This window comes from Arabidopsis thaliana, chromosome 2 (assembly GCF_000001735.4).
Source record: "Arabidopsis thaliana chromosome 2, partial sequence".
Lineage (NCBI taxonomy): Eukaryota > Viridiplantae > Streptophyta > Magnoliopsida > Brassicales > Brassicaceae > Arabidopsis > Arabidopsis thaliana.
This window is the reverse complement of record NC_003071.7, coordinates 10,670,258-10,686,512: the sequence shown is the minus strand read 5'-3', so window position 1 is coordinate 10,686,512 and position 16,255 is coordinate 10,670,258. Positions and strand designations below refer to the sequence as shown.

General features: G+C 33.0%; 3 protein-coding genes, 1 long non-coding RNA gene and 1 other non-coding gene across 6 annotated transcripts; 3 read left to right on the top strand and 2 right to left on the bottom strand.

Moving 5' to 3' along the window:
- Window positions 1–165: 165 nt before the first annotated feature.
- Window positions 166–2,395, bottom strand: SDF2 (stromal cell-derived factor 2-like protein precursor). The gene is made up of 6 exons (NM_128068.3): window positions 1,978–2,395; window positions 1,706–1,846; window positions 1,403–1,543; window positions 1,115–1,164; window positions 894–1,023; window positions 166–761 (listed from the first exon to the last, which is right to left on the bottom strand). The coding sequence occupies exons 1-6, from the start codon at window positions 2,083–2,085 to the stop codon at window positions 675–677; spliced, it is 657 nt and encodes a 218-aa protein (NP_565585.1). The 5' UTR covers window positions 2,086–2,395; the 3' UTR covers window positions 166–674.
- Window positions 2,396–4,458: 2,063 nt separating this feature from the next.
- AT2G25100 (Polynucleotidyl transferase, ribonuclease H-like superfamily protein) lies at window positions 4,459–6,989 on the top strand. Of its 2 annotated transcripts, none has more exons than NM_128067.5 (8): window positions 4,459–4,609; window positions 4,857–4,943; window positions 5,026–5,097; window positions 5,637–5,760; window positions 5,850–5,937; window positions 6,013–6,238; window positions 6,312–6,432; window positions 6,572–6,989. In NM_128067.5, exons 2-8 carry the CDS (start codon window positions 4,859–4,861, stop codon window positions 6,744–6,746), a joined length of 891 nt encoding a protein of 296 aa, NP_565584.1. In that variant the 5' UTR covers window positions 4,459–4,609; window positions 4,857–4,858; the 3' UTR covers window positions 6,747–6,989. The 2 variants fall into 2 exon arrangements, with proteins under 2 accessions (NP_565584.1, NP_001077956.1); NM_001084487.1 differs by having other exon boundaries at window positions 4,515–4,609; window positions 5,907–5,937.
- A 2,950-nt stretch (window positions 6,990–9,939) lies between these two features.
- Window positions 9,940–10,062, top strand: MIR156a. Its single transcript, NR_140670.1, has one exon. It is a non-coding gene; the product is annotated as a microRNA ath-MIR156a precursor (primary transcript).
- Window positions 10,063–10,765: 703 nt separating this feature from the next.
- Window positions 10,766–11,250, bottom strand: AT2G08100. The gene has a single exon (NR_140280.1). It is a non-coding gene; the product is annotated as an other RNA (long non-coding RNA).
- Window positions 11,251–13,620: 2,370 nt separating this feature from the next.
- Window positions 13,621–16,103, top strand: CIPK16 (CBL-interacting protein kinase 16). The gene is made up of 2 exons (NM_128066.4): window positions 13,621–14,603; window positions 15,263–16,103. Exons 1-2 carry the CDS (start codon window positions 13,903–13,905, stop codon window positions 15,969–15,971), a joined length of 1,410 nt encoding a protein of 469 aa, NP_180081.1. The 5' UTR covers window positions 13,621–13,902; the 3' UTR covers window positions 15,972–16,103.
- The last annotated feature ends 152 nt before the right edge of the window (window positions 16,104–16,255 follow it).

Genomic DNA, 16,255 nt, shown 5'->3' with positions numbered 1-16,255 from the left:
ATGATTGTTGCTATTTCTGTGTTACAATCTCACTCTTGAAGATAAAGATATCACTCAAAATCGAACACTTTATATGACAAGTGTTATCACCATGTTTTGCAATGAATTCAAGATAATTAAAGTCGTAGTATAATGTATGGTAACTGCTGTTTCTAGGTGTGGGTGGATGTGAGGATGAGATGTTAAATTCATGTTATACTCTAGTGTTGTCTAACGTTTCAAACATGGGTTCTTTGACAAGTTCCATCAGCACTAAAATGTTCTTGGCGTATCAAGAAAGTTAGATTATTGTCGAGAACTCTGCGATATCTTAAAGAGTTAAAGGTAGAAAAAAATCGATTGCGATTGATCGATCTTCTGGGGGATATAGATCATATTTCACCAACTACATAGTACTTGTGTCTCAGGTATCATAACGATGGTTCTTAGAAAGACAAGACGATATTTTTAGAGGATTGTTGGATTTACTATCAGGATAATAAGATAGTGTCTCTTAAGGGTGACCTAAAAAAGAGATAAATGCAGAATATCTACCAAAACAAGATATATTCGTGCCACTAAAAGTATTACCAATCGAAAATTAAGAAATATATATCTCTATTTTCTTGATTGTGAGTTTAGAGAGTAAGAGATAAGATTCAAAGTCCTCCAGAGAAGTTTTTTCACTCTTAACCTTACTTGCTGCTCTCATTAAGGGGAAGGTAGACTCCTTCTGCTGCCAACCAAATGTTATCCGCCTTCTTCTCCCGAATTCCACACACCTGTGTAACAGAAAAAGCGCATCCGATACATTAAAAAACTTGCTGAATATCTATCTACAGCATGAGTTTCAAGACATTGCTATAATCTTTGAAGATCAGGCTTAGATGAGAGAAACTATGATATTTAGTTACCTCTTGCTGACCACCAGCTATACGTTGGTACTTCTTGTCATGGCTATGGAGGTAGCCACTAGTGTCTATGTGTTGAAGACGGACTCTTTGGTCCTGTTTCCATGTCTTCCCACTTCCTTCAATTATAAGCCTATGAGCAGATGGTAAGGTGCGTGAGTTTTTGGTTGATGTGGATAGACTAAACATCAGATGAGAAAACAAATTGATTTTAGGATTATTACTTCCAGTGATCCCCAGTATCGGAATTTGTATCATCTCCAAAGCAGCTAACCTGCACCAAGAAAATGGGTTAGAAAGAAAGAAAATGCCACTAAGAATCAAAACCAGTATAGTACTTCACAGGTCACATATACTCGCTAGTAAATATCCTCTTATTACTAGCTCTATACATACATTTCCTAGATCTAGCTGTCTCTCGAGCCAAATTGTTTATAACTCCAGATCGATCTTTTACATCTCTCAGGGAATACAAATGTTGCATTTACTTATTAATGGAAGACAATACTAACCTCTAAGTTCCCTGATATAGGAGATGCATGCAAGTGACTGTGAAGCCATTTTCTGGTCTTCATATGCTGCAACCTAATGGTTGCTCCACTCTTGACAGCATCACCTTGCTTTTCTGTTGTCCCAGGCACAGGTTTAACAATCTATCAAAACAAAACAATTCCTCAATCACTCCACCATCCCTCACTAAAACACTTAATAAAACCAAGAAACCACACCATAGCTAGAAACTTCCTCATCTAAATCAGAGCTAAAACACATGTGATTAAAAGTGTGAGATAATCTTTCTAGATGAAGAAAGTTACCCAATAGCTGTTGGAATCAACGACGCCTGGAAAACCAGTGACTGATTGCTGACCACTGCCGGATCCATACGGCACATCGTGAGAATGTAATCGAAATTTAGTTTTCTCGTGCATCAACTTGATCGCACTTCCATAAGTAATCTGTCAATATCACAGCAACGAGAAGATGATCAAACCTAATTCGAATTTCAATACAAATCCCCCAAATCTATGGGAAATTGAAACAAATCGACATTCACCGAAAATCATAAGCAATGAAATCGAAAACGAACCTCGACACCTTCTTTACCAGAAGCAGCGGCGGAGGCAGACGTGTAACCGGAATCAGGATCGAGACTTAGGTAAAGGAAGATAGCGAGACAGAAGAATCCTAAAGCCATCACGAATAGCAGACCGATAAACCAGTTCTGCTGCCAAAATGGGTATTCCGGACTCGGTTTCTTCGCCGCAGGAGCTCGAACAGGTGAGGAAGACGGAGGAGGAGATGATGAAGATGATGATGATGATGATAATGGCTTTCTTCTCGAGAGAGCTTGTTGTTGCCCGGACGTCGACGCCACCGTGAAGGATCAAATTGAGATCTCGCCGGAGACAGTAATTGGTAGCTAAATTCTGTTAAGTTTCCGATTTGATCCTTCCTCGTGCTTTTGAGAGGGTCTTCTTCGTGCAGTGTAAAAAAAGTTCATTAACTTCCTCAGTTTATGTTGACACGCAGGTGTACGTTTAGATAGCGAATGATATTTTAACACGTGTCATTTTGATGACATGTCGTCTTATCAGTGGTGTATCAGGTTGCATTGAGGCACAATCAAAGCTAAACTAATTTTAATGGTTTTTTTTTGTTGTTCTTTTGAATTCACACTTTAGTTTGATTTAACTTTATGTTTTATGGGTACTAGATCCGGCATAAATTGTGAAAGAAAAGTGTGAATCACTTTGGTTTGAATTCATAATATTAGAAAAATGATCGTGTCTTGAATGAATTGAAAATTGTCTAACTTGATTATAAATAAACTATTTCCGGTTTTATGTATTCTTCTGATATAATACTCCAACAACATTGTTATAGGCTCATGATTAAATATATAGAATTGATATAAACTCAACAAGATTTCAAGAGTATTCATATGAAAAACTAAAAATAAAACAAAAATGAAAGTATCATTTAAGTAAATACTTTTAAATCTTCTGTCATTGCATATATCCATATAAGAGAAATGATCTTTGTTGGGTATTAAAAATAATTAACAATTAACAAAACATAATTAACTAAAAAACAGAAATCCACAAAAATATTTAGAAACCAAACATTGTTGAAAATATTTATTTTTTATATGCCATAATCTCGTAAGTTAATTTTACATCATGGAAATTAATTTTAAATGAGTTAAAATTAATAAATAAAAATATTCTCATTAAAAGTAATTGAAAAGTTAAATCCTATAAGCAGTTTTTCTCAAAATATTCTATTTTCACTTATGATTACATGAGTTAAAAATTTTAGAATAAAACATAGGTATAGTAACACATCAAAGGATGCAAGACGCTCCATCGTACGATGCGTTAAAATTCTTAGGTTAAAACATAGGTATTCAAAAATTTATTCTTATAATTAATATTTTGTGTTTTGATTTAACGAATGAAAACATTATATTACATTGACAAATATAATTTTATCCAACTAAACTAATGTTAAATAAATTATATTACTATTTTAAACTTCAATGGTCTTTTTAATTAGTATTATTATCCATACTAAATTATTTAAAAAAAAAAATAATATGTGCTACATTTAAATGATCAATAATACATGTAAAAACAAATTTGTTAATTTTCCTTTTGTTGAATAAAAGTTAAATATATATATAATTATATATAGAGACATATAAATTAGTATATGTAAATTTGTTTACTTTTTTAGATTTTCTATTTTTTTAAGAGAATAAAAAAGTTAAATTTTTAATGACACATGTAAACATCTGATCGTTTGACTTGACACATGACACGATCTTATGAATTAGTAACTTTGAAAACCATACTTTATATAATTCAAATACTATCTATAAAAATATATTTTTATAGATAGTATTTGAATTTTGTATGGTAATCAATATATTTTTCTTCATATTTAATTTAATAATTATTGTTTTAAACAAAATTTCAGTCTTATGTATTCTATTTCAATTATACACACTCAATCTTATCAGTGAATAAGAGAAATGATCGCGTATTAAATTATTTGGTAGGTCTTATGTTTTAAAAGTTTATTATAGTGTATTAAAAAAATTTAGTCATTATAGAGTAGTGATTATTGTTATAAAAAATAGTAATAAAAAGAATATAATGAAAGTAGTGCTTAATTTATTAACATATTTTTTTGTTTTTTATTTTTATTTTAAAGAAATCAATTAAGAGTAAGATTGATGATACATTTAATTTGCTTATTTAATTTTATTAATTTTTAGTTTAAAAAAAATCGAATGACACATGTCATTTTATGGAGAGAGTTGACCAACTTTCATATATATAATTCACAATTTAGACTACTATCAAATTTATATCCACAAACCAATAACAAATAAGCAGCTCTAGATAGAATTACTTTGAAGATGATTAAAACTTTCGAATGAATAGCAGAATAGGAACTGAAAATATGAATATTACAACACAAGAAACATGTCACTTAATATCATTTATCTATTTATAGAGATGTAAAACTCATTGACATTGTTTTTATTTAAATATTATTTTGGCTTTTGGGCAACACCTACTATGACACATTTTACCAACATTGCTACGACAAAACGGCAAGCAGTGTAAATTAGAGAAGAGTACCGCGAAGCTCCCATCGATATTGTTCGCCGGTAATATTTTCTCCGATTTGCTTACCTCTCTTGATTTCTGGTGAGTTTCATTCTCCTATCATGTCGCACAATAACCAGAAAATTAACTCTTGTAACCCAAACCTGCTCAAATTATTCACTATTTCCTCAGTTGTTTCATGTAAAGTTCGAGTTTATCTGGAGTAGCTTTTCATATTCAATAGAAAAGTCCAATGCTTTAAGTTTTGAAACCTACCCAGAACTCAATGTGACCAAATTAGGTGAGAATTGAGGCTAAAACCCTAATGTATATGAATGTTTTGTTGAAGGAATGGAATCTGAATGTTTGACACCAGAATGGGCATCTCAACCTTGTCTAATGGGTATCGATGAAGCCGGAAGGGGTCCTGTTCTAGGTTCTTCTTCTTCTTATACTTGTATCTGATCAATTTTGGTGAGTGAGAAGCAGAATCTGATTCAATTCTGTTGATATTACAGGTCCTATGGTTTATGGATGTATGTATTGTCCCATTTCCTATCAGTCGTCTCTTGCTTCTCTCCATTTTGCAGGTAAAAATTCTCACTTTTCATTCCTTTATGTTGAAGCATTGATATGTTTGTTTTGGGGTTTGAGAATGTATTGAATAGATTCTTCTTCTACCAGTGGAACACTTATGTGTGTACACAGTTTAACCTTCACTTGTTAGTGACTTACTGTAATCATATTGTTCTGCGACGTTTTCAAATTTGAGAGGGCGTAAGTAAAGCATGAGACTTTTGATCATATTTATATTCTCTTGACTCTTTTTGTTCCCGTTAAGTCTTTTGCCGCATAGTGCTTGTATATTGTGAGTATAAGCATGGCATTGTGACATTTCAATTTGAGAGGGCACAAGTAAAGCATGGACCTTTTGATCACATTCGTCTCTTGCCATTTTTTGTACCCCTGAAGTTTTTTGCTACACAATGCTTTGTATATTGTGAGTGTAAGCATGCTACTCTGACGTTCCAATTTAGGAGAGCATAAGTAAAGCATGGAACTTTTGATTGCATTCACTGTCTTTTGTCTTTTTTTGTTCCCCTGAAGCCTTTTGCTGCTCTGCTTGTAGATTCGAAGACTCTAAAAGAGGAGAAAAGAGAAGAGTTATATGAAAGCTTAAAGCTTGACAAGTCACTTGGATGGGCTGTTGATGTCATTGATCCTAGGGAACTCTCAGCCAAGATGCTCGCAAAGTTAGTATTTGTATAATGTTTTTGAAGCTAACTGATGGAAAGGCTTAAATGGGTCTTATATCAGATAGCTTTGGTTTGTTTTTTGACAGAAACAAGACTAATTTAAATGAGATTTCACATAACTCTGCAATGGGGCTTATCAAAAGGGTACTAGACATGGGAGTTCTTCTGACAGAGGTGATTAGCTTTCGATTGAAACGAGTGCATCATCTTTTGAGAGAGAAGGTTTATAACTCAAAATTGCATATGCAGGCTTATCTGGATACCGTGGGAGATCCCGACAAGTACAGAATAAAATTGTCTGAGAGGTTTCCTTCGATCAAGTTCGTCGTTTCAAAGAAAGCTGACAGTCTATTTCCGATTGTTAGTGGGGCAAGTATTGTGGCTAAGGTGACAAGAGACAGAGCGTTGAAAGAATGGTTGGTAGAGGAAACCGGAGAAGATATAAATAGAAACTTTGGTTCTGGATATCCTGGAGGTACTACATTTTCCTCTAAACCGTTTATGTTTTAGCGACTGTTATGCACTAATATGTTTGTAATGCTATTTAGATCCTGAGACAAAGGCGTGGTTAGTGCAACACAAACATTCTGTGTTTGGATTCCCATCACTGGTCCGCTTCAGTTGGGGAACTTGCACTACACATTTGAAGGGCGAGGTTGAAGTTGCATGGTTAGTTTTTTTTTGTTTTTTTTTGGTTGCTTCTATGCTCTATTAGCTATAATCAAAGCCTTACGAGATCTATTTGAACCCTTCATTTATCTCAATCTGTTGTAAGAATCTGAATGTAATGTTTTGTGCACTTGAGTAGGGAAGCAGATGAAAATGAAGAGAGTGGTAATGGAAGTAGCAGCAAACGACAAGCGAAACTAAGCAGTTTTGGGTTCAAAACATGCGAGAAAAGAAGCGAAGAAATCGAGTCGAGTGGAAAAGGACGCTGCAAATTTCTCCAAGCTCGCAAAATCCAACAACTCACTCAGTTTTAGACTTAGAGTACAAGACTGAATCCAGCTTCTAGGAGATGCCTTTAGCTTATCGTTTATAGCCTTTGTTTTACACTTTTACTAATGTCAAGACCGTCCTGTTTTTCTTTCCGGAGTTCGACTTCAAATAATGTGTTACTACTGTACACATTAAAAATTAAGTTATAGATTGGATTTTGCCTAATCAAAAATGTTAAACAAAAAGAGAAGTATATAAATAAAAATATTATATAGAGAAAACCAAAACAATCAATCAAACACCACTTTGAAAAGTTTGAGAATGTGTCTTGTAAAAGTGACAGATCCAACGGCAGGGAATTAATGTCTCAAATCAACGGTCAGACTGATTAATGCGACTCTCTGGTTTATAGTGAAACCACGTCACTTTAAATATGCCCCGTCCAATGCATGCCAACATTTTCTCTTATACTTTTTTTCTCGATAAAGCTTCACTACTTTATCTTTGTTTCTTTGTTATTCTTTTGGTGTATTCGAGACATATTCCATTGAATCTATTCGTTACCCATCGCTTTATCTTGATAACTTAATTCCTATTTTAAATAATTTAGATTTAGAATCTTAGATTGAGTCGACACTCGACATAACTCTTTCAGCTAGGGGATCAAGATTCCAAAACATGTGATTAAAATGTCAATGTATCTAGAGATAATATTCGATGTTCTATTTCTTTAGTCATTCTAGAGAGTGAATATAATCTTCTACATTATTGGAGAAGATGCAAGCAAATATTGAAGTAAAATAAGATTTTATTGATCATCCATGATGACATTATTATTAATTGGACCAAACCCAAATTAAACTCAAGTTCTATAGTTTCTTTAAATATATTTAGAAGGTTATTACTTCTTTAATTTTCTATAGAATTTTAAAGAATTTCTATAGAATAAGTATCATGATGTTATTGTAAAATACATTTATAAGATAAGTTTATAAGATCATGATGTTATTGTAAAATACATTTACAGAAACTATGGTAGAAAGTAAATGATAAGTTTTATAAGATAATTGTACTTGTAGAGCCTATAAAGAGGTTTTTTCCTCGGTAAGTTTTATAAGTGAACATAAAGATTTTTTTCTTTTACAAGAGTGTTCAATATAAATGTTTTTAAAGGATGTGAGCAAGATGACATAGATATAAAAAACATGACATAAATTAAACGTGGTTCACAAAAACCTTTTTCTGTTGGGGATACATCTACGTACAAAGAAACATATTTTATTACCGATATATATATAGATGTTAGGTTAAGAACAGTATTTATAGAGAAAAGAAATTTTAGTTAATCATATTTGCCCAATTATCTGTGGTTTAGTGGTAAGGGAAGTTTTGGGGAAGGGTGAAACTTCCGGACTCGAGTTCGATGTTTTTTGGAAACAAAAATTATATTTGTTTGGGAAGTCATTTAGTTGGGGCTTAACCCAATTGGTTTACTTGATAGTTAGAAATGCAGACGGCTTGACTACCCTTAGTATTAATCGGAAAGCATTACAAATTCGGGACAGACAATGTGGTGGTCCTTTGGGAAAAAGTCTACTCTGAAGCACTTCAGTGTGTTTCTACCAAAACTAACCGAATCAACCGATAAGATTTATAGAAAATAAAATAAAAAGTTAATCATATTTGAGCCTTAACTCATGAGTGTAATCTAACTCAAATCATATCCAACCATAAACGGTCTAATTTTGTATATTCTTCATCATATTTAGAAAGTATATTATTTTTTAGAGATTTCTCGGTTATTATAGTATTGGCCTATAGTGTTAAGTAATCAACATTTTTTACATAGTATGAGAGCTACTACAATTTTGTGCTCATCAAAATCGGGGTTATAGAGATTTCAACTTTATTCTAAATAATCAACAATCGTGTAGTTGAGTCAAAGGACACCATTATTCACTCTCAAAAAATCATTATCTATTTGGTGAAAAACAATTAATAGAAAATTAATTAAACAAATGTTAATTAAGTATGTAGAAATGAAAAAAAAAGTAAATTTTTTATTTTGTTTAAATGTTTACAAGATGGAAATATTTTTCTTAACATGTTATTTGTTTTATGTGGCCTCTAATTTATCAAAAAGACTTCAAACAAAAATAAATAAACACTTAACTCAAAACCCTAACTTCTATATATGATAGATTAGGTGCCTACATATACAAAAACATCTTAAGAAAAATCAATGTTTCATAATAGTGAAACAAATTATAAAATATTTCAAATTGGTCCACAAATAAACATGGCCTTTTTTCTTTTCTTATTACCACCACATAATCCTGTTTTTTTTCTTGACAACAAGAAAAACCCCAAAACGCGCTTCACTTAAAATTACGCTGATCGAAAAACGAAGTTATGTTAATATGTTGCAAGTTGTAACACAAAATTGTCATTCAGTACAAAAAAAAAATTAAAAAAAAAAAAGAGCTTAGTCTTTTTTTTTTTTGTGTTTAATATATCTTCCATAATTTTGCAAGTCTTTAGGGCTTGTTGATGTTGGTCTTCCGCCAACAAAGGAAAGAGAAGACATTTAACGAAAAAAATAATAATAATCTAATTAAAGGAGATGAGAAATTAAATGCAAATTAATAAATATTCATATTAGTGGCAAATTGTTAGCCAACAAAAGAAAGAAAAAAAGGCAAACGGGTTCCTAATCTTTATATATACCTTCCATCATCAAAAGACCATTCATTGTTCACTCTCAAATCTCAAGTTCATTGCCATTTTTAGGTCTCTCTATAAATTCAAATGTTCTGTTCAATTCAATGCGTCGCCAGACATCTGTTCCCTTTGCATGTAAGAGAGATAAAGAAAGCGACAAGAGCCATAAAGAAAGGTAAGACTCTTTGAAATAGAGAGAGATAAGGTTTTCTCTTATCTTCTTCTCATCAGATCTTTGTTTCTTTACCCTCTTTCTTTCTTTTTTTTGCTTTTTATGGTTATGTTTTTTCTCGATTTAGACAAAAACCCTAGATTTGATCTTCTAAAGGGTCTCAAATGGAATCTCTTCTCTTCTCATATCTCTCCCTCTCTCCCTCCCTCTCTTTGATTCTTTGTCTTCTCCAGTTAAAACTCAGATCTAACACAAAGCTTAAAAGATTCTCATCGTTTCTTGTTTTCTTTGTTTCATCTTGTAGATCTCTGAAGTTGGACTAATTGTGAATGAAAGAGTTGGGACAAGAGAAACGCAAAGAAACTGACAGAAGAGAGTGAGCACACAAAGGCAATTTGCATATCATTGCACTTGCTTCTCTTGCGTGCTCACTGCTCTTTCTGTCAGATTCCGGTGCTGATCTCTTTGGCCTGTCTTCGTTCTCTATGTCTCAATCTCTCTCTATCACTTACACAATCTTTCTCTGTCTCTCTTGGTTATCTCCATATTAAGGTAAGAAGATACGATCTAAACTCTGGCTTGTTCTTGTTTCTAGATTTTTTGTGCCATCTACTTGCATGCGGGAGGAGACCTTTAGCCTTTAATCATTCATTATATTTTAAGAGATGGGTAGTATCGAAAAAAGCTTAATCTATTAGTTAACGCGTGGTTAAGTGAGATTAGCAATGTAACCTAGTTGTTAATAGGCTGGTCCTTAATTTTTCTCGAGTCATGTATATATTATATCGTTTCTTTTTCCACTCTGTCTCTCTCGAGGCGTTTTAATCCCTAGTTTCCTTTGTAAACATATAATTTATGTCTTTTGATTCATGCGATCATATATTATCTCATTTTGCGTGAATAAGATGTTAAGGTCATGATATTTGCATTATAAGAATGAGTCGTTGCTTTTCTTGTTATTTAAATGGTTTGCTCGTACATCTTTATTCCATGAGGTGCATGATTAGCTTATTATTTAACAAAATAGGTATATGTTAGTATATAATTAGTTGTACTTACATTTTTTCTACATTTTATATGTATATATTTGATTCCATGTTACATTTGTGTACATGAATATTGCGAGAATATTCTTTTAGGTGTTTTTATGGTTAGATTAACTTGAGAACATGTTCCCTGGCAACTGCATCTCTCAAACACACATTTTGTATGCAAAACTAATACAGCAGCCAATAATGTATGAGTTTGTTGAATAGGTAGCACAAGTTGATGTGTCATGTCTTCCCACTTTTGTACTGTTAATACTGTTGAATTTTTTTGGTGTTTGTCGACAAAATATCAATACTACAATTAATTTTTGTCCTACTGTTACACCTTTTAGTTTTAACTTGGGTAAGTGAGTCGTTGGACTAAAAATCACGATGATTATGTGGTCAAATATGTGTATCTTGGTGTATATTTGTATTTTCTGTGATTAAGATGATTGCATCTTTAAGACATATTTGTAGCTTTAATTGAAGTCAATACTGATATTTCTGAAGAGATTGGGAAATTTGGAAGACATGGAATATTGGTGAACTTTGTTTCTGACTTTAATGATTTCAGAGTTGTTGGTTCCAGCTTTATTAGTTCGCTTCATTTCATATATTCAAAAAAAAAAAAAAACTTTCCTTTCTCATCAAATCTATTGATAGTTCTAAAATAAAACGCAAAATCAAACACATTTGTACATCATTTTAATAAAGAATGTTCAAATGAGAGTAATGTGTATTATATTGTAACATGGAAATGCAATTCTAAACGCAAACGACAAACTCTGATCGAAGAAATGTGTTAATTGATTAGGGAATTGTCACGGAGATATATGTAGGAAATCAAAATTGTTAACGAAGTGTCTTTCAAAATATATCTTCACAAATACACAGTTCGTAAATGCGTAATTATTTTTAATCTAACAGTTCGTTCTGTCACATGGATCTTTCAGACCAGTACAGTCGTCCTTTGCAAAGATTTATCAACTTTCTAACAAAAAGAGAAGCTACAGAAAGTAGAGAAAATTTTGTACTTTTGAAGTAAAGAAAAAAAAAAGAAGTAGACAAAATTGTGTAGGATTCTTCACGGTTTTTGCATTCTTCTTTATTACCAAGTCTTCAATATTTTCATTTCAATAAAACTTCCCCTTTCTTACAAAGAACTCTTATTTTCCATTTTTCTTCACATTTTTCCTTGCAAGATCACTCATTTTAATTTATGTAAATGATAGAATTTGAAGATCCATACTTCAGCAATCTGTTTTTCTTGGCATGTTGAGTTTTTATCAACAACACCAATTATTATTTTATTTTCTCTGGTTCAAGAAATTGTCTAAGCTCCATTCAAACATTCTGTACTTATATATAAAGTTTACATCATCACATATTGTGCATCAAATAGCAAAGGTTTTGGCAACATACATATAATATGAATCGTGCTTGTACACACACACACACTCATGTATATATATGTATTTATTGTTTACCCTTGAACAACATTTTTAGGTAAGGGGGTCTTCTATCATCAGGAAAACATAAGGTAGATGAGGTAACATCTTTAGATTCGTTCGAAGTAGAACTCCTATGCATTTGATCAAATTGTTTTCTAATTAAGTAATGCAACATTTAAACCATGTGCAGCACAAACGATGGCTTATTTAGGTGGATTTGCAAATCTTTTCACTCTTTAGGGCATATTCCAATCAACTACTGCTTGAAATTTGACTGATCAATGTGATGCAAAATTCACGGCATGGCTTGTTTTAGCAGCTAGTTTCGACAACCTAATCACCCGAAAATAACAAACAATCGGAAATGCAGCGCGATAAGTAGATATATGTCTGTGATCACCCAATTAGCCACAAAATAGTGTACTATGTTTGTGATGTTACCCTTTTACTCTTCAATTTTAAATACATATCTCGTTATAGTATTTTTTTTTTTTTTTTTTTTTTTTTTTTTGGGTAAAACTCGTTATAGTATTTCGTTAGAGTATTAACATTTGTGTAAACATAATTGTTGTCATTAATCGTGGGTCCAAATCATGACACATCACAAAGTTTCTTGGACTTGTTATACATGTTCCTTAAAATGATTAGTTATATATTATCTTAATAATCCTGATCTTTAAATCGAACAAATTTAGATTTAGCTTCTTTTTTTTTTGTTAAAATTTAGATTTAGCTTTACAAGATGTACCTTTGATTATGATAGAGGAAAATAACAGTATCCCACCCAAATACACGGTTATAATGAGATTTTCATGTATGTAGAAAAATCATCAAATTGTAAGAAAACAATTGGAAAAATTGAGTGTGTTGTTTTGAGTAGCAAAATATGAAGAATCCATCAAACCAAGAAATTAGCAAAGATGTAGAAAGGAAGATTTGGTCGATAGATTCACGGACGTATTAGAAATGACCACTTTCCGATACAATCGTCCCAACTAGGAAAAGAGTCAAAGCTTTTCGAAAGAAATTAAAAATTCCTCTATGAAAAATAAGTCAAGAAATTGTTTTAAAAATATTTAAGGGCCAAGTAGAAAAGGTCACATCTTGCCTTACCAAAAAAAGACAGTTCATTGAAATTTTATCGGGACAAGTTTACTATTTTTAATTAATGCGTATCTACTTCAAAACATGCGTAGCATTAACGGCGATTCCACGTCAATTTCATGGCGTCCACAATTTTTGTATAAGGATAAGAGAGTTACTTTTATATTTTTAAAATCTATTCTGAAAACTTTAAGAACTTATTTACATGAATACATGGTCAGAAATGTGCGAGACCATTGTTTAACTGGTTAAAAAAAGGATTTATTTACATAGAAATGGATTTAAATCACCTGTTACACTTTTATTGAAATCATTCTCTTATGATCATTGCATCGTAACTCGAGATATTTATTTTTCATGCTTTAGTTTGTTAATTATATCTAGTTTTATCATGTTCTATAACCCTTTTTTAGGCACTCAACATAAATAGCAAACCCCGATTTAGTTCAATTCGCGAATCAATTTCGTCTTGGTTATTCTTTTGGCTTTGGTCGTATTTAATTATGCTAGCTGCCAGATCTTAGGCACATCACTTTGTTTAGATAAGATTAGAACATTTCTTCACAGTTCACTTAGTCGTCACATATCAAACAAAGTAGACAACATTATAAATAAAAAAATTCCACAAATAATTTCTGCTTATATATATAGATATGTAACCAAATCACAAAATTCCACATAATTAGTCTCACATATACTTGTAACTAGTCAGACAAAGACAATGGAAGAATCAAACCGTAGTAGTACTGTCTTGTTCGACAAATACAACATCGGAAGACTTCTCGGAACCGGTAACTTCGCCAAAGTGTATCACGGAACAGAGATCTCCACCGGCGATGACGTGGCAATCAAAGTCATCAAAAAAGACCACGTTTTCAAACGTCGTGGCATGATGGAGCAAATCGAACGAGAGATCGCCGTCATGCGTCTCCTCCGTCATCCAAACGTGGTCGAGCTCCGCGAAGTAATGGCTACAAAGAAGAAGATTTTCTTCGTCATGGAGTACGTCAACGGCGGAGAGCTTTTCGAAATGATCGATAGAGATGGGAAGCTCCCGGAGGATCTAGCCAGAAAGTATTTCCAACAATTGATATCCGCGGTGGATTTTTGCCACAGCCGCGGTGTTTTCCACCGCGATATTAAACCCGAGAATCTGTTGCTTGACGGAGAAGGTGATCTTAAGGTAACGGATTTCGGACTTTCCGCATTGATGATGCCAGAAGGGCTAGGTGGCAGGCGTGGTAGCAGCGATGATCTTTTACATACGCGGTGCGGGACACCGGCTTACGTGGCGCCGGAGGTTTTACGGAATAAAGGATACGACGGAGCTATGGCTGATATTTGGTCGTGCGGGATTGTTTTGTATGCACTCCTTGCTGGCTTCTTGCCGTTTATCGACGAAAACGTCATGACATTGTACACGTAAGTATTTCTTGACCAGGTTTTGGCCCAAACCGTATTTGTTTTTGTTATTTATTTGACGAATAGTGAGATACAAAAAAATATTGAACTAAAAGCCAAAGTAGTCCATTTTGAGTTGGGTTTCTAGATGCATCTCAATTTTACATCACATACTTATATATGTTAAAAAGAAATAATAATCATTTTTGGTTAAATAAAATATTATTTGAAAGAGACAGTTTAACTTGTACCAATAGATACAAAACTTGGATATAAGATATACTATTTGAAAGTTTACACACACAAAAAGAAAAGATATATAGTATTTGAATTATTTGTTCACGTAATTCAAATTTTAATAATTACTCAAAATTATACAATATTTTCCAAGATATTGAAACTATTATCAATTTGTGAATATTCGGGTGGTATTTTAGGTACATTAATCTGATATCAAATTCGATAAATGTTGGTCGATCGTATATTTCATTATAGTTCTATATTATCAAAATTTCACGTCCCGTATTTTACTAGATAATTTATAAAACTCCCGCCAATAATAACGGTCTCAAATAGTGCTCTTCTTACAAATTCAAATATTAGTATTGTTGAATGTGAATGTGAATTGATCAAATTCTCATTGTTGTTTCTTGTTTGATTGAACCTTTCGAAATAAACAGGAAGATCTTCAAGGCGGAATGCGAGTTCCCACCGTGGTTTTCCTTAGAATCCAAGGAACTACTCTCAAGATTGCTTGTGCCGGATCCTGAACAAAGAATTTCAATGTCAGAGATCAAAATGATTCCATGGTTCCGAAAGAACTTTACACCATCAGTAGCCTTTTCGATAGACGAAACGATCCCATCTCCACCGGAGCCACCAACAAAGAAAAAGAAGAAAGACCTAAACGAGAAAGAAGACGACGGAGCTTCACCAAGATCCTTCAACGCCTTCCAATTCATCACATCAATGTCTTCAGGTTTCGATCTCTCTAACCTATTCGAGATAAAACGAAAGCCAAAGCGGATGTTCACATCGAAGTTCCCGGCGAAATCTGTTAAAGAGAGGCTGGAGACGGCGGCGCGTGAGATGGATATGAGAGTGAAACATGTAAAAGACTGCAAGATGAAGCTGCAAAGAAGAACAGAAGGTCGTAAAGGAAGGCTCTCGGTGACGGCGGAAGTATTCGAAGTCGCTCCTGAAGTCTCTGTCGTGGAGTTCTGCAAAACCTCGGGGGATACGTTGGAGTATTACCTCTTCTGTGAGGATGACGTCAGACCAGCTCTTAAAGACATTGTATGGTCATGGCAAGGTGATGATGATGAAGACGATGTTACCACTAATGATAATGTTGACACAAATGATAACAAAATAAATAATGTTTCATGAGCTGTAATAATTCACTTTTTGGAATTGGATGTGCGAGGCGAGACTGTCTTATTGTGAAATTGCAAATGTATAAGAACATTTTTTTTATGATTAACAATAAAAATTACTTGGAGGGTTTGTACAATTGTCAAAAACTATTGAAGCAAAATTGGTTATATATGTTATGAACGTTCTATAGGTCATTAGTTCGAGTCTACTTCTCATTTTTTTTTTTTTTCAAGTGTTCAAAGCGAAGTAGTTTTGTTAATCTATATACAAACTTATACGGTTTACAAAATCTATAC

Bases quoted from the DNA above. Each gene is read 5' to 3' on its own strand.
- SDF2 (NM_128068.3), bottom strand. From the start codon at position 2,085: ATGGCTTTAGGATTCTTCTGTCTCGCTATCTTCCTTTACCTAAGTCTC. The intron at 1,165-1,402 runs GTTAGTATTGTC...TTCTTGGTGCAG, and splicing joins CTATATCAGGGAACTTAGAG to GTTAGCTGCTTTGGAGATGA. The intron at 1,024-1,114 runs GTAATAATCCTA...ATCTGCTCATAG, and splicing joins GATACTGGGGATCACTGGAA to GCTTATAATTGAAGGAAGTG.
- CIPK16 (NM_128066.4), top strand. From the start codon at position 13,903: ATGGAAGAATCAAACCGTAGTAGTACTGTCTTGTTCGACAAATACAAC. The intron at 14,604-15,262 runs GTAAGTATTTCT...CGAAATAAACAG, and splicing joins AACGTCATGACATTGTACAC to GAAGATCTTCAAGGCGGAAT.
- AT2G25100 (NM_128067.5), top strand. From the start codon at position 4,859: ATGGAATCTGAATGTTTGACACCAGAATGGGCATCTCAACCTTGTCTA. The intron at 5,761-5,849 runs GTTAGTATTTGT...GTTTTTTGACAG, and splicing joins TCAGCCAAGATGCTCGCAAA to AAACAAGACTAATTTAAATG. The intron at 6,433-6,571 runs GTTAGTTTTTTT...GCACTTGAGTAG, and splicing joins GGCGAGGTTGAAGTTGCATG to GGAAGCAGATGAAAATGAAG.